The 27,474-nt window shown below is 41.9% G+C and overlaps 1 protein-coding gene across 1 annotated transcript; it reads right to left on the bottom strand.

The window, feature by feature from the left end:
* Positions 1-1,251: 1,251 nt before the first annotated feature.
* Positions 1,252-20,080, bottom strand: C1H21orf91 (chromosome 1 C21orf91 homolog). The gene is made up of 5 exons (XM_050976903.1): positions 19,977-20,080; positions 19,429-19,558; positions 6,395-6,910; positions 3,316-3,378; positions 1,252-2,277 (listed from the first exon to the last, which is right to left on the bottom strand). The coding sequence occupies exons 2-5, from the start codon at positions 19,550-19,552 to the stop codon at positions 2,117-2,119; spliced, it is 864 nt and encodes a 287-aa protein (XP_050832860.1). The 5' UTR covers positions 19,553-19,558; positions 19,977-20,080; the 3' UTR covers positions 1,252-2,116.
* Positions 20,081-27,474: the final 7,394 nt, after the last annotated feature.

Here is a 27,474-nt window from a genome sequence, read left to right on the forward strand (position 1 = left end):
CTACGAGTATCCCAAAGCCCTTCCAGCCAGGCTGGACACAGCCCTCTCACCACACTGACCCTGTGCATTTGGGGAAAAGCCTCCTCAGAAGGGGATACAGTGCTGCTGCCCCTTTAGCCACGCTCTCCACATCCCCACGGACTCACTTTCTTACCCAAACCGTGGCCTCAGGTTGTGCCAGGGAGGTTTAGGATGGCCCCAGCTCCCTCAGCCTTTCCTCGTAAGAGAGATGCTCCATCCCTTCATCACCTCTGTAACCTCCACTGGAGCTGCTCCAGGAGCTCCATGTCTCTTTTGGACTGAGGAGCCCAGGACTGGACACAGCACTCCAGAGGTGCCTCACCAGGGCTGAGCAGAGGGCAGGATTGCTCCCTGACCTGCTGCAAATGCTCTTCCTAATGCATCCCAGGATCCCCATTGGCCTCCTTGGCCACAAGAACACTGCTGGCTCAGGGATAATCTGTTCTCCACCAGGCAGCTCAGGTTCTTCTCAGAGATGCTTCTCTTCCCTGACCCTTGCCTTGGTACTGAATCAACAAGGTTTACCAACAGACTTGCACGTGGAGATTAATCCATCTGCTGACAACGAGAATCAGGGATTTTCTGCTGCCCACTTACTCACAGGCCCGCTTGCATATACAAGCAATGATGCTACTGATTTTTTCCCCTCCTGAACCATGAAATACTGAGACAAGCTCAAGTTCCTACTCATGCATTTGTAGAGGGGCTTTGGAACAGCTGGAGGATATGGAAGAAAACAATAAAACCACAAATAAAACTAACCTGTTCTATGACACCCAGTTATCACTACACATAGGCCAATCAACAAACCTACTCTGAACTTTGGCTTATTTCTCAGCTTGAGTTTAAAATCAAACCTAAACTTTTCTTCACACTAGACATGCCTTCAGCTCAGCTATAGAAGTTATAGAAGTATAAAAGTACTCCCTTTTCACTTCAAGAGCTAAAAGCACATAGACTTTTAACTTTTTTGTGTGTGTGTGTCTGTATCTTCCACTCATCCCATCCTCCCCCAGATTTTTTCAGTGCAACTCATCAACCTTCAGCTACTCAAATGCAGCCCTGCAGTATTTTTGGCAGAGACTAAGATTTCTTGTCATGGCAGGCTGACGTAAGTTTAAAAAATACAAAGGCTGTTCTGATTTATTATGCATCATTACTACTTGCATTTCAGAATTAAAACACTTTATCAGTCTGATCCAACTTTATAAAGAAATCATAACAAGGCAGTGTAGTATTACAAATTTATTGAGTTTTGTCAAAGTAATTTTTCAGCATTGAAAATTTCACACATATAAAACAACTTCTATGCATTAAAACCAAAGTATGGATTCTTTTTTTAATTTAAAGCAAGTGCTGTGCTTTTTTAAACATCTCATGAACCAAATTCTTCAGTTATAAAGCTGATAAAAATAATTGATACACCACTAGAGTTTTTTCTTCAACGTGTGAAATTCATCTCTTTGGGAAACAATACTTTTTAAAATTGTATCATGAAAGATACAGACCTGAAAAAGGATAAACAATCATACACAAGGCATAAACGTTACACAGAGTAACTCAGACATTTTATAAAGAGATCTGGAAAAGTACCTAAAATAGTGATATTTATTTAGTATAAAATTTCAATAATAAAATATTGCTCATAATAAATAAGAAAACATGAGTTTCATTAATACTGTTCTCCCCTTAAAGCTCTCTTGGATGTAACAGGATCAGACCTGATCAAAAATCAAATTTTTATTTTGTCCTCTGTATGAAGGAGGCAGGTTTACAGGCTTCAGGTCATTCTTTGCTAGAAACAATTTTATTATAAACAAAACACAGAATTCATTTCAAGGCTCATGCGTAGTTATGGGAAAAAAAATAATAATCCCCAGATATGAATAAACCTTATTACAGTAGATTTTAATACCCAAAATATTTGCCCTTTTTGTTAAACCCAAAGTGGAATAAGACTTCCCACAGATTATGAATACAAAGAGAAAGCTGCCCAAGTTTTCTCAAAAGCTTCTAAATCTGGGTGCAGCTGTACTTAAAGGTTATCAATGCTGTTAGGGACAGTTTGCTCTAGGGGGATGGAGGTTGCTTCCCTTTATATGGGGACGTTGGATTTGGTCCCTGCTCTTCCCATCTGCAGACAGGGCAGTTTGGAGCAGTTCTTCAGCAGCTGCTCGATAGCGATGTGGCGCACATTGAGCTCCGAGGCCAGGGAGTCCTTCTCCTGGACCTGCTGTGCCAGCTCCTCAAACACATCTGCAACAACAGCACTGGGTCAATGCACTTGGTCCCTGGACTGACACAGCCTAAGGAAGCAGTGACAAACAACACTAGGGAAGAGGCACAGACATTTAAGTGGGATCATGCACAGGAGCTCTGCTTTTCCTGGTTCCAGCACAGCTTTGTATGCACTGCAAACTGAACAGCATCACTTCTTTTCTAGCTATAGACAACCTGAGCCAAGGTGGATCAGTATAGAATTGAAAACAAAGCTGATTCTGGCCTGTATCAGCAGCAGTGTGGCAGCAGGACCAGAGCAGTATGATCATCATACTGCTGCTCATCAGTATGAGGCCACACCTCAGTCCTGTGTTCAGTTTTGGGCCCCTCACAGCACGGACATGGAGGTACTGGATTGGCTGGACTGTGTCCAACAGATCTGAGGAAGGCTCTGGAGCACAAGTGTGATAAGGAACAGCAGAGGGGGCTCAGCCTGGGGAAAAGGAGGCTCAGGGGGGACATTATCATTCTCTACAACTGCCTGACAGGAGGGGGAAGCCAGGCGGGATCAGGCTCTTCTCCCAAGTAACAAGTGACAGGATGAGAGGAAATGGCCTTAGTTTGCACCAGGCAAAGTTAGATTGGATATTAGGAAACATTTCTTCATGGAAAGGGCTGTCATGAACTGGAACAGGCTGCCCAGGAAGTGCTGGAGTCACCATCCCTGGAGGGATTTAACAGACATGGAGATGTGGCATTTAGGACCCCTTGGTTTTGTGGGGGACTTACTAATGCTGGATTAGTGGTTGCACTTGATGATCGTAAGGGTTATTTTCAACCTTAACAATTCTACGGTTCCAGTCAAATTCTTACAGAGAATACTGTGCCAATTTGCAGCACCAAAGCAGAGTACATAATGAAATCTCTCTATATCACATATTTCCATGCAAAACAAGAGATGTCAGTTAAAAACTTAACTGACAGAAAGGCAATCAAAACTTCTTTTTTAAAACCAGACCTTTTTTATGACAAAGCACCACAAACCCAAAACAAAGAGTATTGAAAAATTCTCACCCTGGATTTGCTTGAGCAGTTTTTCATTAAGTTGCTTTAACTCTCCTACAGTCATTGTAGTCACTGCAACAATAAAATCTGTTATTACTACTACCAAAGTCACACAAGCATCCCTAAGCAGACTCCAAAAAGGTGGAAAATCAAGCCCTGAAAACAGCAGCATCCAGAGACAGAACTGCTTGGCACATTTAAATACTAAACCCTCCTCTGCAAAACATGATTTCCCCAGTGTAACCCATGAAAGCACATCTGTTCAATTGTGGACAATTAAAAGGGGACAATTCTGAGCTAAGTCTTGCTATGTTTCCCAGCCTGAAAGAAGCAACTTCCTGACAGAATTTTCAGTACGTGGCTCCCTGTTTTGGTTATCAAGGTTTGTGCTTTATGCATACAGGAATAACTTGCACAGTTTCCACTGAGTATCTCAGTGACAAATGATGATCCTGGCTTGATATGAAGACCAGCATATAAAAATAGGTTTCCTTCTGTGCTCCTGGTGAGAACTATAAGATCCTCGGTATCATTCAAAAGCCTTTCTGTATCTCAGGTTGTGTGCATTGATCACCCTCACAGAAGATACACACTAAGCCTCAGAGGAGGCAACTATGAAAGTGTTCTTCACTGCCCTTGATCAACAGCAGGGAAGCACTGGCCTGCTTCCTAGGGTTCCCTCAACCCTGCAGTGGACACACGTGGTGCCACGGCTGCTGCTGAGATGCCCTTGTCACCACGGTGAAAAGTGACAATCTGAACACCACAGGGGGTAGTACTGGGCACTGGCACAAGCTTTAAGACCTTGCAATTCTAAAAAATGTTTTTAAACTTCAGCAAAGCTGTTTCTGCTGCAGCTTAGCAAAGCTCTCACCGCATACTTGAGAGAAAAAACGATGCTGCAGCTTTTTTTCCAGAGATTTCTCTGTGCAAAAGGTTTCTACATGGCAAATTTTAAGTCCTAAATTCTGAAAAGATGGGTTTTAGCTACCCACGGGATTATTTGATTATCCTAAGCCTTCCCTTTCAAACTTTCTCACAGCTGGCAGTTGTGGGATGTTAAATTGCTGACAGTACTGCCAAACCGAAGAAGCTGGCAATTGCTAAGACTGGTATCAAGACATAATCCCAGCTAAGAATAAAACAGATTCACCTTTCTCCTCCATCAGTCAGGTAAAATGGTGCTCCTGCCTCCCTTCAGCTATCAATAAACCTGAAAAGTCCCTTCTCAGACTTTACCACCCTTTAAGCACCATAGAAACCCTGACCAAATTTAATATAGTAATTAACACCTGAAAATGTCAAGATTCCCCCCCTCTTTTTATACCCAGTGGTAGGATGTTAATTCCCCATCCTTCAGTATTTTCATTAGCATTTTGTCATCTGGCAGACAGAGTGGTTCACATGTTTCCTGTGAGTGTTCTGGGACAGGACTGTTTCATGGCACATTATTCTGATACAGAAAGGAAAGGGAGAAGGAACAGAGCACTGAATTTAAATGGTAAAATTTTATTCCATGAACAGCTGAGGCAAACTCTGAAAAAATACTGGCCAAGCTATTTACATTTCTATTAATACTGTTTTTCAGTAGACAACTATGTTAAGACTGAAAGTATTGCAGTAAGAAGGTACCTAAGTCTGGAAGTCTAAATTTACATCTAACATACAAACTTAATCATAGAGCCTCCAAATGAATGTCTTTTAAAGGTAAATACTGCAAAACACAAGCAAAAATGCCTCAAAGCTGCATTATGTAGTCAGAAGAAAAAACCTGTTATTGTGCTCAACGCAGATTTAGGTTCCCATCCTGAAATCAAAGACTGGACAAAATTCCAAGTCACTAACTTCAGTTAGACAACCCCATAAACCAGGTCAAGCTTCCATAATTCCTCTGTTATATGCTGTCCTGATTGATGTAATCCCAATTTATGACTCCAGTGGACAGGTGGTCAAACAGCCCAGTGTATCTGTTTTGATTTATGGCTTTAAGGTTACTAATTCACTACAAATGCAACATGACATATCATGCAGCAGTTAAGTAAAATCCTTTCATAAAGAATGACAAATGACTCAGCTTTGAGAGGACAGAGTTGTCAGTTTGTTAAAAAAAAAAGGGAGGCTAAAGAAGCCAATTCCAACTTTTTACAGTACCTCTTTCCTGACTCTTGACATTCTGATTCCATTATTCCCTTATTTTTTATCACCTGTTTTTCCCTGGAATATTTTATCAGTGCTCTTGGTTTCTTTCTCAGGTCTTTTGAAATTCAGAAACCCTCTCCAATTACTTTCCTCATCCTCAAATGTAGGAGTGGACACACAAAACAGTTCAGGACCAAGTACTGCCTAAAAAGCAGGATGGTAACAGCACATACCTCTAGGAATCTATTCCTAACACATTTCATGCAGCCTGATTCCAGAGACACTAAAGCATCCTAGCTTTCTCTAAAGATTTCTTCTAGTGATCCTCTTAACAGGGAAACTAATTTTCTGCTATTTTCACCATCACCACAGTCCTCAAAAGACAGTTCAGGTCTTCTGCAACAGCCTTTAAGAGGACATGGTGGCAGAACCTTCCCAGTTTCTTAAGCTCAAGAAACACAAGGAAAAAACAAATCCAGCAAAATGTACTGGAAAGTCTGCTACAAGTTTGTTCTGCTAAATGAGCTCTAATTTCCCCTGCTGTTTAGGGCAGGTCTCTGTGAAATGGAATTCAGGGCACTGTGCAAGTTCAGTAAGAGAGAGATGTGCAGGAGCTCAGTAACCTCCACCTCCACAGGCAGGGCTGTGCAACTCCCAGGAATGACATATGGAAATTAAATTTTTTGCATAAATTAGACATGTCCTGTATCACACTGGGCTACAGTTAAGAGTAAAATAAAATAAGAAAAAAAAAAAAAAAACAAACCAAAAACCACCAGCCAGCCAAACCACCCTATTTGCTCAGCCAGGTAGCTCTTTTTTCCCTAAAGATTTTTCATGCTGGACTTCAGGATGAGAACTAATGCCCTGTGGAGACATGAAGTGGTCAATAGGTATTTGAAAGAATGCCCTTGCTTGCTAGGCTGTGTGTAAAGGGATGTATACTCACGTTCCTCCCTGCTGTGTTGAGGATGTCTCCTATGAACACTGGCAAGTGAATCACCTTCAGCTTTTTCAGCTTTCTGGACCTGGCTGCGGTTGGACCACAAAACGCTGCTGCAGCAGAAGGTAGCACCGAGTCTGAAATCAGTGGATTCTCTTGGTTCCAGCAGAGTTTGTGAGCAGCTTGAGATGCTTCCAGATTTCCCATCTATCCATTTTGCAGAGTATCTAGGTACTGGGGAGTCAAACTGTGGGAGTAATTTTCTATCAGTCTGATGTCTGAAGCTAAAAAGCTGGTGTTGGGATGGTTTTGAGCTTTCAGAATCAGAGTCTAAATCCTTGTTTTGTGCATATTGTATGATCCAGTTAATTTTTTTGCTCAAGATATTTTTTACTTCTGCATAAGGACTTTTAGAGAGCTTGGATCGTGGACAGTCCTGATTTGCTATTAAGTGGAATTTTTCAAAGCAGTCTCTGTGCCCCCTTAAAGATCTTGTATGTAGAAGATCTGACTTTGGTACTCCTGTAAAGACACAACAGAAAGAAGTTCACTTACTGCTAATTGTTTAAGATCTTTACTCACAAGCAACCAAGAAAACAAAAACGTTAGTAATGCTTTCCTGCTAACAGTCTTATCACTGAAGCAAACAAGGGTGCCTCACAGTCCAAAATTTGTGAAGTTTCCCTCAGGCTTGAGTCCTCGTCATGCAAAGTGTTTTGCACACCATAATCTCTGGAGCAGGACTTCAGCGTGTGCCTCTTGCACGGTGACAGGGATGAAGCAAACTGACAACTCCACACATGCTGTATCCCCCCTACACACAAGTGTATAAGCTGCAGAAGTAAAATAAACCCAACTGTGCACCAGCAAGTTCTATAGAACAAACCTGAAGAGCAGTCTGACAGCACTCAAACAAGCTCCCATCTTCTATGCATAATGTTATGAGCCATCTGCTCAAATACTGAAGGGAGCAGGCTTGTCTCATTCAAGTGGTCAAACCTAATTCAGATGTCAGTCACAGTTTATTATTTTGCACTGGTACAAGCCTGCAGCCTAGCTAGGGAAGCAAGCTCTAATACTGTCAATGCTTGCCAACATTAAACTGTCCTGAAATTCATTTGAGGTGTGCTGGTTTTGGCTGGGATGGAGTTAATTTTTATTTTTTATTTTTTTATTTTAGTGTAATATGGGGCTGTGTTTTGGATTTGTGCTGCACTGTTTTCATTATCACTGAGCAGGGCTTACACACAGTCAGGGCCCTTTCTGCCTCTCTCACCACCCCGACAGCAAGCGGGCTGGGGGCATGCAAGGAGCTGGGAAAGGACACAGGTGGAACAGCTGATCCCAACCCACCCAAGGGATATTCCACACCAGATGGCATCATGCTCAGTGTATAAAGCTGGGGGAAGAAGGTGGAAGGGAGGAATGCTTGAAGTGATGGCATTTGTCATCCCAAGTCACCGATATGCATGACAGAGCCCTGCTCTCCTGGGGATGGCTGAACACCTGCACAACCATGGGAAGCAGTGAATGGATTCCTTATTTTGCTTTGCTTGTATAGGCAGCTTTTGCTCTCCCTTTGAAACTGTCTTTGTCTCAACCCACAAGCTGAAATTCTCTCCCCATCCCACGGGGGTTGAACCATGACATCACACAAGATGGATGTTTATTCTCCTCTTTGCTCATCCTCCCTCAAAGACTGTTCAAATAGCTACAGCAGGTAACTTAAACCTCTAAGTAACAGCTAGTGATTGACAGGTTAAAAAGGAACACAATCTGTGAAGATCTGCAGTTGGTGAGTGAACACAGATGGTATGAGAAATGACTATTCCAGAAAGTTAATAGTGCCCCACTACAAAATTACTTTCTGCAACTTCAGTGGATATTTATTTTTCTTCACACACACAGTAGATTCAGAATCCAAGTCCAGAACAATAAACAGTTTGCCATTTATCTCAGCACCCCATATATTACTTGGGAGGGTTTAAATGCAATGAAAACCAATTCTGTCTAACAAGTTTGTTACTGCAAATAACAACAACATACCTGTGAACCAGAGGTTGAAAGTGTATGAAATTAAATGCTGAAGTATTTAACACAACACATCCAGTATGTAACTGGATCTCTGAACCTAGGCAACATGAATCAACCTGCAGCAATCCTATCTTTGAGCCATTAAAGGAGACTAAAATAAAAGAAAACCCATGAAATGCAACAGGTAACAAAATCTGGTAACAGAGACATTTACAGACAGTCAGAACAAAGCTACATGTTACAACAAGTCTCAGTTCTAGTTGATTTACTCTCTTAAATTCTTCTGGTAAAGTGTAATCTACCCACCCCATACAATTAACAAATGATATAATGTTTTTGTTAAGTAACTGAATCCCACAAAATCCCACACTACTCTCAAAACTAATCTGAAATGGTAAAATTTTTAACATGAGACTGAAAACAAATCTAAGCACTTCATTTTGATTGTCTCACTTGCTGGTATCTGCAGTTTGAAGCTGGGGAGTTCAAATATCTAGAGTAGCCATTACAAATTGTTGATTTTCCACTCTTTGGGCAGTACTGAAATTTCAGTACATTACTTTATGGCTGAGTTCCCAAGAGTGCACACAATTTATAGGGCAAAAATATCTAGAAAACTGGAAAATAAAAGAAAGCAGTGGAATTAATTTTGTTCTTAGCATTAAGGGAAAAAGGTAAAGTCATGAAAACAGATGTTCCTTCTGTTCATCAGGTAACTATTAGAAGAAACAAAACTCACATACTAACCAGAGGTAACTTTTAAGAAGGAAGTTCTGGAGTAAAGTACACTATTTACTTCAGAAGTAAGAGGGCACTCTGTGCCCCTTTCAGTGGGCAGCCAAGATTCTCACTCCACACCTCAAAATACTTTTCAACCTCTTTCAGCAAACAAATACCAACTTTTCTTAAACTCTGAAAACTCTGTTGCCTACTTGCAATGCTTTACAGAGTCTTTTTTAAGACTCTGTAAAGTCTCTCTATCTTTACAGAGACTTAAAAAACCCCAACAAACATTTCTACTGAAAACAAGAAAGACAAGTCATTTGTTTTCATGACTTATCAGCACCATTTAAATAGAACAAGCCTGCTTAACTCAAGTAGCATGATGGAAACCTTAAGTCTTTAAGCCATCAAGGGAAAGCAAATGCTGTCAAGTGAAATTATAAGGCAAATATATTCACAACACCACAAACCCTAGAAAACTAGAGTGATTTGTTAAATGTTACCTGCTTTACCCAAGTGATTCTTCAACATTCTACTTTGCTGCTGCTCATAGTGCTTTCTTTTACTTACAGAAAATAATCAATGGGCTGAAAAACATGCTTTGCACAATTTTCCATACAACAATGCCCAAGAACCCACCTAACAAACACACCCGTAAAATAAATGACAGAATACTGATGGTATCACTTAAAAAAAGAAATTCCTTTGAGGCTGCTTCATAATTTCAAGAATTAATTTGTGCAGTAGGAGAGGAGCATAATTTGTCCAGTAGGAGAGAAGATACTTGTCCAGAAGGAGAGGAGCATAAGACCACACAAAATAGCCAGCACACAAATTGTTACACAAAGAAAGAACAAGTGCAGCATGACCTCATGAAGCCCCAAATGAATTATGTCCAAGTCTTAAGCTCAAGGTTATTCAAGTGTTTCTTTCTGATGAATTTATCTTTTAAGTGTTCTGAACATTACTAACTTCCCCATTCTAAAGGCATGCTGCTCAAAGAGATCTTTTTTTATCTGAACTCAGTAATAGAGTGTCTGAAATGAGCAATTATTACAGAAGAAAAAAAACCCCATGCTACTTCAAGAGTTTAAGCTCTGCTATTTATATGCCACACATTAGCCACAATGTCCCTCTTTCTAAGCACAGGGTAGGTTACTGCAAAACACTTCCAGTATACAAGATCAGAATTTACATCCTACCCTTTCTCCTATTCCACTGCAAAACCCCCAAAGGGGTTCTATCTAAGGAATCTTGAATGAAGTAAGGAACTGAAAATGTGCAAATCCAAAACAGTTTTGCAGAGAACTGCTAGCAGACCTGCTTCAGCTTTCACATTACTGGTTTGGATTTTTACTGTAACAATCACACACAAAACAAAAACAACCATCCATCTCTCTTTTGTCCTAAGGTGACAATTAGTCCTTTCCTATGCAGAGAACATCAGCCATAACCTTCTGGAAGAGCTGAGCAGGGACCGCAGCTGCTGTGCCAGCATAAACTAACAACCACACACCAGAATTACAGCAAGTTAGGGTATGGCTCTTTGGAACGAATCCTTCTGTTGTGGGCAATACCATCAGCCTTATGAGGCAGAAAAGATGTCCATTTCTTTTTGGGAAGGCTTCATACTCCGCTCAGACTACTTCATATTTTTCCCTTCATCACAACTGCAGAAAAAGCTACAATCTGGTGAGCTGGCATGGACCAAGTGATATATAAAAATTATTCGGTGTTATTGCTTTATTCAACACTATACACCAACAGATGAATAAAGCATGGCAAGATTTCTGAGCAAAACAAGAAGCAATACCGTAATTTTGATAAACAGCTATTGTGAGTTTCGGGGACTTTCACAGGGTTTCAGTTCTGTCTCCACATTTCTGTTTGCTAACATCAACCTCAACCTTTCTTACTTTTTGTCTGGTTCTTCAAGTCTGCCATCATAAACCCATCAACTTCCCCACTCTTCTCCCCCATTTGCAGGTATGTACATTTGTTCCTTGTCTTGCTTTCCAAGAACAGGATTGCAGACTATGCCCAAGTACACCCTAAGTTTCACATTTACTTTTTCAGAGAAGGGAAAAAACCTTCAAAAAGCAACAAAAAAACCCACCCAACAACCACCCGGAAAATGTTTAATCTGCAGGGGAAAAAAAATCCCACAAAATTCACTAATATCTAGAAGACCGTATCTAACAAACTTAAAACAGCACAGATGCTATTAGGAAACAAGCTCATGCCAGAGATCATTCCTCAAGTGCACATGATTCACAGGCTGATGCCAAACCCCCAGACAAACCATAAAAAAACATAAGTGCTTGCAATCTATTATTTGTTTCTCATTCTAGCAACTCATGTGTCCTAGATGAAATATGAATATATCACTTTACTCAACAAAATATTTGTATATTGACTTGAAGAACAGGACTTCCTACATAAGTGCCTAATGCTTAGGCAAAAAAAAAAACTCAGCCCAAACCCTGACTTTCAATTTATAAGCTATGCAAGGCAGCCAGTCAACAGGACTCCTAATTCACTCCTACAAAGTAATTTTGTAAATGTATGACTAGCAATCAGGCAGTTTAATACACATTTTTGTAACTTCTATTTATTCATAATTGTAAAGTAGCTGAGAGCAGGGAGAATATTTACAAGATAACCAAGTGAGCAATCACATCTCAACAAATTCCACCCCATTTTAAGGCATTTGTACTTGAAAGTAAATGAGTTTCCATCATATTAAAATTTTTGCTTTCTGGCTCTTTTTAGAGTAAGAATCCTACAAAGACTATTTCTGCCTTTGCAACTGATTCACTGAGAACTATGTATAACTCTTCTTCATTATAAAGACACAGAACTAAAAGTGAAATGTTTGCTCAAGCTGGCTAGAACAGTTGTCCTATTTGGAGACTATAATAGTAATCAACAAATCAACCAATTCAAAAGGAATGTTCTTGAATACCAAGATTATTCCACATCCCTTCACAAATGTTTCCAAAGAAAAAAATAAATCATTAGCCTGCTTATCTTCAACAGTGCGTTTTTTTTCCATTTGTTTGCTATTCCCTTAAAACAAAACAAAACAACAACCAAAATTCTTATTTGGTCTTTCAGGTCCATCAGCTGGAAATAATGTTAAAGACAGCCTACAGTCCCTTTTTAGCATTTTCTAATGTACTGCTGTAAACTAATTGTTTTTTGCAATGGTAAATAGCAGCTGAAGTAGAAAATCCCCCTGAATCTAAGATGGATTAAAATTAACAGGAATACTTGTAGACACGTGAATAGTCAATGACAAGTCTGTATTACACCATTAGTTACTTAAAGCCTCTTTACAGAATTTACAAATACTTATTGGTAAGACTTATACCTGACCATCTCTTCTGATTCCATTTTGAGTTAGCTGTGGAGACCTGCCTTTACAGCCAGTGGAGAAATGCTTCTCTGGCACAATTCTGCCCACCTGAAACAGTGAACTCCAGAGAGATTTGTGACAGACACCTCTGCTCTTCTCCTTTAACCCTAGGGCAAGTAAGAACCCTTGCCTGTGGCTGCCCACTTTCAGAGCCCTGGTCTTCACTGTGTGTTCCAGGATGTCCCAGCTGCTGCTCCCCTCAGCTGTCCACCTCAGGAGCACTCTGTAAACAGGGATGTTCAGCCAGCTCATGGAACAGCTCCCAGACATCTGCGAGTGTCCACGAGGAGCACAAACATCAGATGAGCTCCAGTGTGGTTTACCTCGTGTGCAGGGCCAAGACCTGCAGCAGACAGAAAGGCTTCACAAGACATTCAATGCTCATGTCTAGAAGGCTTCACAAGACATTCAATGTTCATGTCTATCTATTTTAAGGCACTGCTGCACAGGCTGCTTACCAAGAGTGCTGAAAGAGGGGGGTTCCCAGAAAAGCAGATCCCAAGACCTGTTCAAAATGCATGAGACAAAAGCAGCCCATGACAACCTAAGACAACAAGTTATCCATATGTCTAAATGACAAAAGCCTGCTACTCTTCAGCTGTACAGTTCTGCCAACATTGAAAAGCAGGATCATTAGAGATGTGCATCTCCACTACATCTGCTTGACAAGATGTAAAGCAAACTGCTATTTTTAAGGGTTTACATGCAATCTCATTTGAGAGTTAAATCTTATGATTTATTAGACTGGCTAGAAGGAAGATGTCAGTGCCATTCATTAACTTCTAAAACAAACACTTTGCAAATACTAGATATTATCTTGTTCATAAATTAAAGTTCTCTCCTCACTTTCATATGATAATGCCAGTACTTTCCATACATCAAATGTGCACACAAATCACCTCCCACTTCATTCCTATCAGCTCGTTTGTATTTTAGCACATAGCAAAAATATCAGACAGAACAGAAATCCAGCTGGCCCCTTAAATATATTTTCAAAAATCATGTTCCCTATAAACTACTTTACTAAGAAGAATTTGCTACTGTATTAAACAAAGCAATGCACTCTGATGAAAACTTCACTACGGAAAATATTATGCCACACACTTTGTAAGAAAAAGCAGTTAAATAGACCTAGAAGACAGTGGAAGTCATAAGCTGGTATTTCTGCAGTCCGGATGATGCCAGGTAACATAAATACTCAATTATGTTGTTTGCATGGACAAACCTCCCAAATTTGCACATTAATAATGTAAAAATGTTTTTACTGAACCAGCTCCACATCTTGGCATTACTCAGTGGTACTTGTACAGCATTCAGAGTAAGAATAGCATCTCCAATCATGTTCAGACTTGAATTTGTAGTTTAGAGTTTTAGTGGAAACTGCAGCTAATTTCACATGTCCATTCAGCTTTGCAGAAATGAGTCATACCCCTGGCCTGCAAATGCTACCTTGAAACAAGTTCTCATCTGGCTAGTCTAAAGGGCAATGATGGAAATTTTTAGCTTTTGTTGCCAGAATAATCTATTTTACTGTTTATCATTTCATTAACAATGAAAAAATAAGGTTGTGTAATATTCTGGAACAGAATTAAATCAAACAGTGATTTTTACTTGTTTCAGCTATACCTTACAACACATTTTATTTCAGTGAGATATTCTTCTGTAGGGTGTAAGAAGGAAAAAAAAACCCTGAAATTCGAATGCTTACACGTTTGCAACAACTAAACCCACCCCCTCCTTTTTTTTTATTTTAATGAACACAGAATGAGAATATTATACAAGATTTTATAGACCTTAACAGGAAAAAAGCTATGTGGTAAGACAGATTTATTTATAACATCCTTGTCTCAGCCTGGAGACTCAGATGCACTAACCTGATACTGAAATTGCCTCAAAAACTGAGTCTATCAGCACTTTAGAGGACCATGGAAACCTAACTACTTCAACATAAATCAGGGGAATGGATGCCCAGTACTTACACTGTCCCTTATATTACAGGACCTGGGATGGGAACTGTCATTTGCTATTCAGCTGTTCAGCTCTAAACAGAAATGGAAGTGAGCCAGTTTGCTTGTCAGCCAGCATTCTCAAAGATGTTATTGTAGTTACCAGCACTGGACAAGCAAAAGAGTAAAAAATCATCTCAAACAATCATGTTTTCCACCTTTATTGTCTCCATTACAACTCTTGAATGTGAAGAAATGCAGGTTTTTAAATAATTCTGCATTAAGAAATACCAGCATAAACCCAATTAAAGACAGATACACTAGGTGAAGTAATGTAAAAGAAAGTCATAATTATTATAGACTTCTAAGTTTGATGTTCAAACAAAAACATTCAAGTATTAATATCTTGAAGCTGGGATTTCCACAGGACCCTCTGGCTGCTGCTGTGTGAGGGGTGAGGCACAGGATACACGGTCACACAGAGCCACAGACTGGCTTGGGCTGGAGAGAACCTTAAAGATCATCTCATTCCAGCTCCCTGCCATGGGCAGGGACACCTTCCACTAGAGCAGAGTGCTCAGAGATCCATCCCACTTGTCCTTAAAACACTTCTAGGGATGGAGCATCCACAACTTGGAGATGCTACTACTGGAGTTTCAAAACAGCATATTCTGGCAAAGGATTTTGTTTTGCTGATGTGTACATTTACAGACAGTTTTTATACATACACAAGCATGTATTTTTCAGTTTTCATACATTTCTCCCCACCCTTGAGGTATCACTGCAGATTTGTTGTTAGTACTGTATCTCTGCTAGCAGAATTCACTTCATCATTTTCTCATATTCTAATGAAATTAAAAAGAAGAACTTTGTTTCCACTAGCACACAACACGTGACTTCCTGGCTTATGCAAACCAGTCACAGATGAATTTAAAACATTTCCTGTTTCAATCCACTGATTACTACTGTGACACCTACTCAGAAAAGCAAACAATGCACCACCTCTGATGCTCGCTTCATCTGCACAAGGCAAACAAAGCCCAACATTAAAGTCCAGCAGATCCTACCCACCAGGATATTCTAAAGCCCATGTAAAACTTTAAAAACACTGTCCACAATCACCCTCATTTTTCAAAATGTTTAGTATTTCACACATAAGTACTTTGCATATTTAAAAGCACATTAATATTCTCTTGTGTTATATCATCTGACTATGAACCATCAGACACAAAAGCTAGTTTGGCAACAGAAGTATTTAGGTGTAGCTTAGTACACTCAGCTTTCCTGAGCATGAATCCTCAAACTAAGTGAGCTGGATGAGCCAGTGCAACAGGAAAAAAATACTGCCCTTTGCAGAGACAACACTGCTCTCACCCCTTCTAGACTGAAGACCAGACCTACTAAACTCTGCTGAGCATGTTGCTCTTTCTTTGTTCAAGAAAGACAGATGACATTTAACAGGGTTAAGTTTAAACCTGAATATTGGCTTTAGTTATTCCAATACCCACGTTCTCTTTTCTTCTCCCCTTGCTATCACTCTTTCAAGTCAGTTTCAGAGAAATGGATCCTATAATCCATATATATCACTCCTGAATAAATTCTGGGACAGGCACCACAGCTGATCTCCCAGATACAGTCAAACCAGCAGTTTCTGTGAATTAACAGAACTTAGTAAGAAGCATAATCACAGTTTATTTCACTAAAATATTAAAATCTATTATTAGAAAAATCATGGAGACTTGATATCTGATAAAAACCAAAGGTTTTATGGCACAGTAACTGACTTCCTTAAATAGAAATTCAATAGTTATTTAATCAAGACAGAAGACAGATGAAGCTTTCTGTATAGCAGTATTCTCTATAAAGGACTATAAAAGAAACACAATTTTCCCCCCAGTTATGTAACATTACCAATATACTGTCTAAACATAATAAAGGTTACAAATAAACACTCCAATGTCAGGAAGGTAAGGGCTGAGCAACACTATTCCAGATATGAGTCATTACTGGAGATGGGGACGGTCTCCAAGTCCCCCATTTCTAATTCCTCCTCTTACTGACCCAAGCCAATCAACATCACCATCGAGACACAGGCAAACCTGTACAGTGGCTGAACTCACAGATGCCAGGAGCTTCAATGATTCACCATCACTAGATTACACTGTAACTAAGTGCAGCTAAGTAAATTATATTTCTGTAGTATTTTGTTCACAGACACTTATGAAAGTCTGTTTCGAGGGTTCAGCTGCATCAGTTCCCAGCACATGGACTTGCCATGTCCAGGTTTAAGCAGTCACATGCTGCCTGCATGAGGGGAAACAGATTTGTCCTCAGCAGTGTTGTTAATATGATGCCCTGCTAAAGAAAGAAAGCTGGGAAACCTACTTCCAGAATTTCATACCTAGACTCACAAATCAGAAGAATATTTAGGTCAGAAAAGACCTTCAAGATCATTGAAACCTAAGACAGCCAAGCCCACTGCTAGCCCTTGCACACCCATCTGAAATGTTCCTTTCTATCCCAACCCAGCTCCTGGTGCAGACTGCACGGTCAGGAAAGATGGAAGAGGCGCCACACATTCCAATTAAGTCAGAGAGCACTTAGCACATGGAAGTTAACAGGGTGCTGCAAACAGTGGGAGTACTCAAGCATCCTGCAAGATGCTGAGCTGTGACTAATAGCCTGCCTGCTCTCCAACAGCAGCTATTTCCTGCTTCTCTGAGGGAGCAGTTCCACATGCGCATCAACACCAAAAATGAGCAAGCCTGTCTTAGCTGTTGCATGAGTATCTTTTTAGAATTGCCTACGTCACTTCTTGAAATACTTAATATATGTATGGGTTTTAATTGCTGACAGTTTTAAATATGATGCTACATAAAAAGACAAGCTATCAGTGAGATCGACACTCATTTGTAAGTGTGGGATCTACAGGAGTTGATGCAACTTGCAGCTGATTCTGTTCAACAAGTTTTAATGCATCTGAACTCCATTAAAACATAACCAGGAGGTCAGTATGAAAACACCCAGCATAACATGGTGCTTTAGAGAATTACCCAGTTCATGCTGTACCTAGAGCTGCCAAAAGACTTATTTGAGACACATAAAAAAATTCAGGAATGTAGAGATATGTCAAAAGTAGGAAAAGTGTGACCACAGATATGGTAAAGAGCTGACTCATGCAGTAGTTCAGCTAAAAAGCCTTATAATCACTCTATATAAAAAGTCACTGACACAGCCTTTGCCACCTTTAAGCCTCCCCTCCCTATGAGCAGTAACAGTACATCTTTTTAAAGTGGCACACAAAAGACAGACTACCAGAAATTGAGGCATTTTGATGTTCACATGATCAAAGATATATATACTTTTATTATGCAAAATAGAAGAATTGCAATGGCCTATGTAACTTCAGGGAAGCTTTTATCACTATTCTCTTCCATGCAGCTTCCTTTTAAAATTAACTGGAAATTTAGAAGATTATGTAAAGGTTTGCACAGATTAAGTCTTTCCTACCACCAAGGCTATTTAGAGCAAAAAATCCCAAACCTATTCCACTTAAAACATATGATCACTTTGGAAAGTCACAGCCATAACAAGCAGCTCTGACAAATCCACAGCTTATCTCAAACAGAGCACAGAAACCATCCAGCAATTTTTTAATGTGTTCTCTCACTTTCAACACTTTCAAAACAAAAGTTGATTAGTAGTGTAATGGAAGCACTTAATTCTCAGTGTGCTGGTATGTTTTCAAAGCTGAGAGAGAAACATCCTCTCTCCATATTGAGAAGTCTAAACCTAACATTCTAAAGCAAGAAGAAAGCTCAAACAAGGAAACTCAAACAGACTGATGGGTTGTCTTAGGTTAGACAGCTGCTCTTGAGTTTTGACAAAAACTGCAAGTACACAGGCATGTCTCTTCTAAACAAAAGTAAAAAACATGGCAATTACTTCTGAAGTATCAAAGTAGTGGTCAGATTGAAATACACTGCCTCTACTAGCAACAAAAGTCTACTATCTGTTATCAAGAAATTATAACAGAAATGATGGGATTAATCACATAACACAGTTGAGAGCCTCATATTCAATTGCCTCACAGCAACGTAAATTACTCTGGGTGGTCATATCTACATATAATTGGAAAAGACCACTCTATGTAAGGGGGAGAAGTTACTTTGCTGCTCCAAAGACAAGCAATTTGACTTAAAAAGGGACAAAGATAATCTACTGCTCATTCATGCATGAAGAAAAGCAACAAGATGGGCAAATTCTTTACCAAAACAGGTTTAAAATTTTAAAAATACTATTCTGGAGGCCAAAATGGTTCTACAAAATTAGTCTTTTAAAAGATGGCAAAAAATCCTACTTTACAATCTGCTGACTTTAGGAAGCTTTGATAATGAACCCTGTTTTATCACATTACACACAGGAACATTTTATGAAAGCAAAAAGAAATTCTGAAATCTATTTCATAATTTCAAAAAGAAAATATGAAAACAAAAATTCCGTTCTCCTGAGCAAATCCAGCGAAAGCAAAGTGACCTGCTTCCAAAACACCTGAATATTATGCTACAAAATTTGCCATTTAAGCTTGCTTTATATACAGACACCTCTAATTATTGAGCAAACCCACTGAATAAAGGCAGAACGTGATTCAGACCCCAAGTCCAACATCAGAGGTCTAATGCCAGGAGATGGAATAAACACCAGGGCATTTCAGAGGCTCTGGAAAGAGGGGGCTCGCCTTCACTTCTGGAGGAGCAGCACCCACCTTTACCAGAAACGAGCTAGAAAACAAACTGATTTAAAACTTTATCTACAGACAGACGTTTCCAAACCCGAACGCGATGGAAGCTTTCTAGGAGCCGTCTGTGCGCTCATCCCCGGCGGGGCTGGCGCAGGAAGGCTCCTGCTCCCAATCTCACCTTCGATGTTCAGCTCGAAACAGACGTGGCAGAAGGAGAGCGTTTCCTTCTCGGTGCCCAGCTTGCAGACGCTGCAGATGTTGTCATCGTCCAAGTCAATGCTCACGAACTGCTCCTCGTTCATAGTGCCCTGGGGAGGGGGACGGCGGCGACAAGGGACGGCAGGGTTATGCGGGAGCCACCCGCGGTCGGGCCGCGCCGCCGAGGGGGAGGGCCCCGCTACGGGGGCGGGAGCGTCCCGGCAAAGTTTTCCCTTCTGAGAAACTGAGGCCAGGCCGCACAGACCGAGATTTCCCCCTTCCCTCGCCCGAAGGCTGCTCCGTCCCGTCCCGTCCTATTCCCCAGCAACTCCATCACCAGCTCCATCATCGCTTCCCCCTCCCTCCCTCCCTCCGCGCACCAGCGGCGCGGACGCCCCTCCACCGCCCGTACCGCGATATCCCCGGCTCTGCCCTAACCCCTACCGCTAATCCTATTCCGATCAGGAATCCCAGTCTCGATCCCGACTGCAAGCCCCGATCCCGATTCCCAGCCCCGTCCCCTCTCACCACCGCCCGCTCCGGCCGCGCTCTGCTTTGTCCGCCCTCCCGCGCCGCCGCCGCCGCCGGAGCTCTCGGCGCCGGGCACCGCCCGCCGCTTCGGGCCGCCACCACGGCCGGGCGGCACGGGGGGAACCGGGGGGCTCGGTCCGCGCCCCGCCGCACCCGAGCGGTGGGAGTCGCCTCGGAGCTGGGCAGCGAAGCGCGAGCAGCCAGGAGCTCCGGTTCTCGCCGGGCCTCCGGGCGGGCAGGACCGCGCAGAGCGGCCGCGCTCCCCCCGCAGCAGTTGGTCTGCGCCGCGCGGGCGGCGGGCGGGGCTCCTGTCGCGACTGGGGCTGCCCGGCGTGACTCACCCGGAGCGCGGCTGCAGCGGTGACACTGGTGCTGAGCGCGCCCGGCATCCCGGGCGGCTGGGTTGTGCTAGAGGTCGGGGCTAAAAACAAAAATGGTGCAGTGGTGGAATATCGATTCCCATCAGGAAACGATATTAAAACCCGGCCAGGGCTCTGCTGGCGCTCGGAATCACAGATTCTGAGTATGTTTGGAAGGGACCACAGAGGGTCACTGGTCCCACCGCCCTGCCCAAGCAGGGTCATCCCAGAGCACATGGCACAGGATTGCGCCCAGATACTTCTGGAATATCTCCAGCGAGGGAGACTCCACACCCTCTCTGGGCAACCTGTTTCAGCATGTGTTCACTTGCACAGTAAAGTTCTTCCTCAAGTTTAGGTGGAACTTCCTGGGCACCAGTTTTTGCCTGTTCCCTCTTTTTCTGTTGGTTGGCAACACTGTGGAGTGGTCGATCCTTTCGTCTGGGGAATTTCCACAATTGAAGGAAATTACGTACAGCACATTCCTACATGCCAAATTTGGATTATTTATGGGAGAGCTAAGTAATCTTCCAGAGGCTCCTATGTTGAAACATATCTCTGCAGTTTTGATTGTTTCTTTCATTGTGTTTTCTTGGGGTGTTTTCTTTGATTTTATCAAAAAAAGACAAACACATGGGATGCCATCCAGGGGTATCTGGACAAGCTCAAGAAGTGGCCCATGGGATACTTGTGATGTTTGACAAGATGAAGTCCAAGGTGCTGCACCTGGGTCAGGGCAGCCCCAGTACCAATCCAGGCTGGGGATGAGCAGATCCAGAGCAGCCCTGGGAGAAGGACCTGGGGGTGCTGGTGGATGAGAGGCTGGACATGCCCCGGCCATTGGGAGCCCAGAGCCCCCCGAGTGCTGGGCTCATCCAGAGCCCTGTGGGCAGCAGGGCAGGGAGGGGATTCTGCCCCTCTGCCCCCTCTGCTGAGAGCCCACCTGCAGGGCTGCATCCAGCTCTGGGCTCCCAGCACAGCAAGGACAGGGACCTGCTGGAGCCAGGCCAGAGGAGGCACCAAGGTGATCAGAGGGGTGGAGCAGCTCTGCTGGGAGGAAAGGCTGAGAGAATTGGGATTGTTCATCCTGGAAAAGAGAAGGCTTTGGGATGACCTAATTACAGTTTTCCCAAAAGGAGCCTACAAGAAAGATGGAGAAAGATTCTTTGCAAAGGTCTGGAGTGACAGGACAAGAGGGAATGGCTTCAAACTGACCGAAAGTAAGTTTAGATTAGATATTAGGAAAAATTCTTTACTGTGAGAGTGGTGCAGCACTGGAACAGGTTTCCTGGAGAAGCTGTGGCTGCCCCATCCCTGGAAGTGTTTAAGGCCAGTTTGGATGGGGCTTTGAGCTACCGGGGTGTGAGGTGTCTCTGCATGGCTGGAACTAGAATATCATTAAGATCCCTTCCAAGCCAGGCCATTCTATGATTCTATAATTTCCTGAAGAAAAAGAAGTCCTGCACTGTGCTGGGGTTCCGTCCTTTACTGCTCTTAGGCAGCAAGTTGACTTTAGATTTGCTTCTGTTGGAGGATGATGGAGCTCACAGATTCCATCACAGAGCTCACTGGATCTTCCTAAAATTGTTACTGCCACAAGCTAAGAGCTGGATCTGGGAGAGGGGATGCATCTCCTTCTCTCCTTGTCATCTGCTTTTTTGATGAAGGGTAGCAAAGAAGCAGCAACTTGGCTTCAGTGCAGAAGAAATATTAAGACAGAAAAAGGCACATCAGCCTGAGTTGGAAGATTAAGAAACAGAAAGGGAGACTGGACAAGTGGTGGTGGAGCTTTATAAAATCTATAATTATTGAAGTGTTTTCCCCTCCAGAATCTGATGTCTATTGAGTCTCAACAGCTCATTGCCACAGTGCAGTGGCAGCTGCTGTGAAATCCAAGGGCAAAAAAGTCATGAATCTTGTTAATAAATGACATGTGGGAGACCGTATGGCTCTTGGTAACTGAGCTGCTTTTCTTGTCAAATATTGCTCTAAAATATAGAGGTCATTGCAGTAAAAACAGTGAAGGAGAGCTAATGTTTCAGGCACAAATTTCTGAAAAAAGCTAGCAAATACCAAGATGAAGATTGTGAAATTGTAGCTGCTGTCCGTGGTGTGGTTTATATTTATTCATACACATTTGTATTTCCTCCCTTGGTTTATCAGTGCATGTGATTCTAGCTAACAGTTTACTTACACTGGAAAATTATTTTAGTGGGAAACAAATCTGTTCTGTCTTTCTATGTTTCTTTTTTCCTACTGAGTTTGCATTTTCTTAACAGGGAGGCTTTGGCAGTGATTGTGTTTCAGTAATTCCCACTGCTTCACCTTCCCCCAGCTGCTTGGTCATGTTCCCACACTGTTTTCTCTTGGTGTTTCTGTGTTTGTGAGGTGACACAAGGGACTGGATGGCTGGTTTAGAGGAAGAGAGTTAATTCTGCCTCAGGCTGATTCACTGTGGTTCACAATGCAGCCCTACAAGCACTGGGGGAAGGCAGCTGAAGGGGTAATGCATAGATGACAATGAATGCTCTTGGACACTATATCATAAAATCACAGCTTGAGCTCCATCAGTATCTTCCCTCCAAATACCAAAATTTTGGAAAGGCAAGCTTGTGGCAGTGTTTTATAGACATACTGAGTTCAAGTTTTGTGAGCAAAGATTTAGGAGTTCTAAATCTAAATGTCATTTTTACTGAAAATAAAGTGTTAAATGGGACTCCAGGGGCAGGTGGGGCAAAATACTGCAGTGGAGATTCCCAGTGGAGACCTCGAATAATATTGACACTGCCCAATGCATAAAATCTATGTAGGTTTGCATATTAAAAGAGAGTCAAGAAATGAGAAAATTTGTCAAAAATCTGAATGTTAATCTCAGACTAGGTGAAGTAGGTCTGCCTCCCTGAAAATTAAGAAGGAACATATTGAAATCAGCCTGACTTCCTTGTCTGCCCTCTCTGCTTTTCTCCCTTCTGCTCTCCCCTGGGCTTGGGATATTTTTCCCCTCGGTAGGTCAGGCGACTGTGGGTTTTCCAGGGACTCTGGCAGATCTTCATGTTCCTCAGGCATTTCTGTCTGCAGTTAATAAACACATGCATTTTCTCCAACTCATCTGTTTTGCTTTTTTTTTTCTTTTTTCTTTTTGTATTCTGGTGGATTTTTTCCTAATTTCTTTTACTTATTGCTGACCATTTTTTTACAGATCTTTTGTTCTTGTGTTCTCTGACCTTTTCTAGTTTACCTAATCTTTCACCCCTGGAAGACAAGTATAGATAGGAATGATTTGCTGTACCCCCCACTCATCTATTTTGTGACCTGTTATATCTTCTTATTCTCCCAATCCTCTTTCAACTTTATTCAGTGTGCAACCTTTACTATTATGTCCCATTTAAAATCTTTATTGACTGGTCTTTGCCCCCTTAGTGTGTGGCATAAAACCTAATTGAAAAGAGGTAGTTCCACATTCCCTATCCCTGCTGTTTCCTTTGTGTTGGATCTGGTGGTCCCATGGCTGCTGCAAGGTGAAATGAGTCACTGAGGTGATACAAAAGAGAAGAAAACAAAATTAAAGAGAAAAATCAAAGGCTTTTTCCACCAGCTCATTGAAATATCTCTGTGTTCAGCTATATCAGTGCTAGATGTGGTGTAAGGGTTTTTGGGGTGGGAATGCAACTGACCTTTCAGCAGCTTGAAATTTCATCAGACTTGATGTAACCACTAGTTTGATCTCCTGCTCCTAGTCCTTCTGTTCCTTCATCCACTCCCTTTGCTTCATCTTCCCTCCAGGCCCTGATCTCATGATCCTCTTATTTGGCAGCAGTGCTGGCTGAAGTATTTATTCACTGCTTCTACCCATTTTCCTGGATTTTTGAGGGTTTTTCAGGGATGTGTGCTGAAAAATAACCAGCATTTGTCAGATTCCTGTCCAGTTTCCTGATGACTGCCCAGACCCTCAAGAGAGTGGCAGTAGAGTCAATTTAAGCCAACTGCCTGAATACCTGAGTAAAGACACCCAGAGAAAAACCAGAATCTTTCTTTTCCTGCCTTTTTCTGGTTTTTCCTTCTTCCCCTTGCGACTGTTTTTCTCCTGTCCCTTTCCTCCATGTCCCTCTGTTGTGCCATATGAAACCACACCGTTTCTCCACTCCTCTTTCTGTGACACACCCCTGTCTGTGCTTTAACACACCACCAAACTTTATCTCTTATCTCTTCTTTTTCTCCCTGAGCTCACTGAACTGCATGCCTTCATTAAGGTCTCCTCCTGTGCAAGTTTAGTTCTGTTCATTAATCAGTGGCAGAAGATACAGGGCTGTTCAGAATGCTAAGTGAACTCAGCAAAGGAAAATTTCAAAAGCTTACCATAATACCACTGGTCTGATTCACAGATGTCATCTCAGCAAAGCAGTGAGAAAAGGATGGGTTACTCATTGGTTTTTGGCTTCATGGTTGGCCTCTGAAATTAAATACCAAGCTAGTGGGGAAAAGTATTCCTTGGAAAGTCATGTCCTGTATTTTTTGAGGTTAGAAAAACAAATCTGCAACTCATCTAATAGGCCACAAAATGAAGGAAGCCAAGCCGACCTAAAATTACACAAAAGTCACAGCAAACAAGGGTGGAGCAACAACTCATGTCTTATAAACAAAGGCTTGTAGCAGGTTGCTGGCTACAGTGGATCAGAGATGTGATAGATGAGTGTGTGTGTATTCAAACAAGTCATGAATGAGAGACAGAGGAGGGGAGTGACTTCTATGCCTTCACACTCTGGTAAAAGGCTTTCTAGTAACTAGTTTATCCTGATTTTCTAGTCAGATGAGCACACACAAGATTTCCTAATCCTAGCAAGATCTCATTGATTAATTGTAATGATGAAATAGTGCTTAATTTCTAAGTGGTGTTTATGCATTCCTTTTTCACCCATGGATTTAGATATCCTTTACAATGCCACTTGACCCTTTAATGATCAACTGTGCTCTTTAAAGCTCTTTTGACTTTTTTTCCCAAAGGTAATGGAATGTGTTGTCCACTGCCACAGCCTTGTTTCTGGCACAGCCTCATTTTCCTTCTTGATCATCACAACAATCCATAAAGTTGTGGATGTCTGCAAGTCACAGAAAATGCTGTCCCAAGCTGAGCATGCCTTCCTCCTGCCCAGATCTCAGCCCTCCAGTTCCACCTAAATCTTCCTTGGCCTCTCAGTGTCATCTGACAATTCAAGTAATTCCATCACTTCCAAAATCAAGATTTCATATTGGCTTTTGTGTTTTGTCCAGTGTGCCTTCTAATTCTTGGCTATTTCTCTTAAAGCAGCTGATTCTTTTTAATCAGCTTTTAATCAGGATCTGTAATACATCCCCTGAAGTCCTCATGGCTGGGAGCCTGTCTCTAGGTCTCTTTTCCATGAGTTTGGCATTGGCTCAGACCTTACTGTGGTGATTCACAGCTCTTCCCCTCTGTTGCTGGCCTGTCTTTTCATGCCCTGTTAAAGTCAGTACCTTTTGTCACCTCCTTGAGGGCAGCTACCACAGCTTATACTTGGCACAATACATTCAGGTCCTGGTTTTTTTTGCTGTCACAAACCTCTTTTTCTCCATCTTTGTACTGTAAATGCCTCACTGCTTTTCCAGTCATCTAGGTCTTTAAATTGAATAGAATGATGCCTCAAGTTTTAGCTTTCATAATTTGCAGATTCTGTACTGCATTAGTATATAACTCTGAGCTTCATATGAAGTGTTAGCAAGTTCTCCTCACAGTTTAGTCAGAGAAAACAATCCTTTTCCAGCCTGAGAACCAGGGACACTGTTGCAGCTTCAGGCCAAAAAAGTATAAAAATCAGCAAATTGAGGAGAGCAGTCTGGGAGGATGGGACTTCATAACCTGAAGCTGTAATTGGACAATTAATCCCAATGTGCAAATGGACCAAAACTTACAAAAGTGTGAAAACATGTGACCTGTCATCCATCTTGGGTATAGCTTTGGCCAGGCTCTTGTACTGCCCAAGGTGTGTCCTTTGAAGGCTTTTATTAAATGCCTCCTTCATTCCTTTAACTCTGTCCAGCCTCTGTTCTAGGCAGCCTCTCAAGGCATCAGATCTTGCAGTCTCTGTGGCGCTAAACATGAACTATGTGCCATTAATATTTTATTTCTTCCTACAAGTCAGTTAAGAAATTCAGCCTTGTTGACTGTCCCAGTGTCCCTGTCACTTCACACCTCAGCTGTCCCCAACTTCTCAGTGCATCTCCTGCGACTTCCACTGTGTTCTCCGAAAGCTCATTCAGAATTGCACTGGGAGGATTACCTTCCTTGCTGACATAGTGTCTGTGGTTCTCTTCTGGCTTTCTGGTTCACCAGCATGAAAGGCAAGCTCATTGTCCTCTTCAAAGTTTCTGAACAATTGACTCTGCAGTGGCTCAGCATTATTGTCACATTGGGCACAGCTCTCTGTCAGTAACACTTGTTACTCCCTGGCTCGTTGTTTCTCAAACAGCCACCTCTGGCCTTTTTACGAAGTGCCTCCTCCTTTGCTGGAAGTTCCTCACAAACTTTAAAGGAATTAGTTTGTGCTGTTGTCTCACCCAAGACTTATTTCTGCATCGTTGCCCATAGCTGAATGTGTAAAATGCAGTCATTGTGCTCTCTACTCGCCATTCTCTTTGCCAGTTTTACTCCTCCTATTTTTGCAACCTACACATTCCAGTCTTCTTTTTATTACAAATACTAATGCAGCTCCTAACAAGCCTTGCAGCCACCTAACTCTGGTCTTCTGAAAATCATCTAAGGTAGTCTGCTAGTTTGCTCTTGCTTGAGTAAAAGATTTGTGAAAGTTTTGGTACATACTATAATGTGAGAAATTTTGGGAAGAGCCAAAGTGCCACTGGCTCCTTAAATGTCAGGGCCACTGAGTAGCACAGAAAGCCCTGATTTTTGATAAGGAGAATCTTTGTAATAATATGTTGTAACAACATCAATACAGCATTATGAAACCTTCATATACACCTATAGCATGATGAAAGTTCCGTGGTCTTTAATGGCTTTCCACAGGCTGAAATGTCAGTGTGAAAAGGACACAATAAGGTAGTTACCTGTCTGAGAGAGCAGAGACAAGTATATCACTACCCAATATACAGATTGAGGAGTGGCT

Source organism: Serinus canaria, chromosome 1 (genome assembly GCF_022539315.1).
Source record: "Serinus canaria isolate serCan28SL12 chromosome 1, serCan2020, whole genome shotgun sequence".
In the NCBI taxonomy this organism is placed as follows: domain Eukaryota; kingdom Metazoa; phylum Chordata; class Aves; order Passeriformes; family Fringillidae; genus Serinus; species Serinus canaria.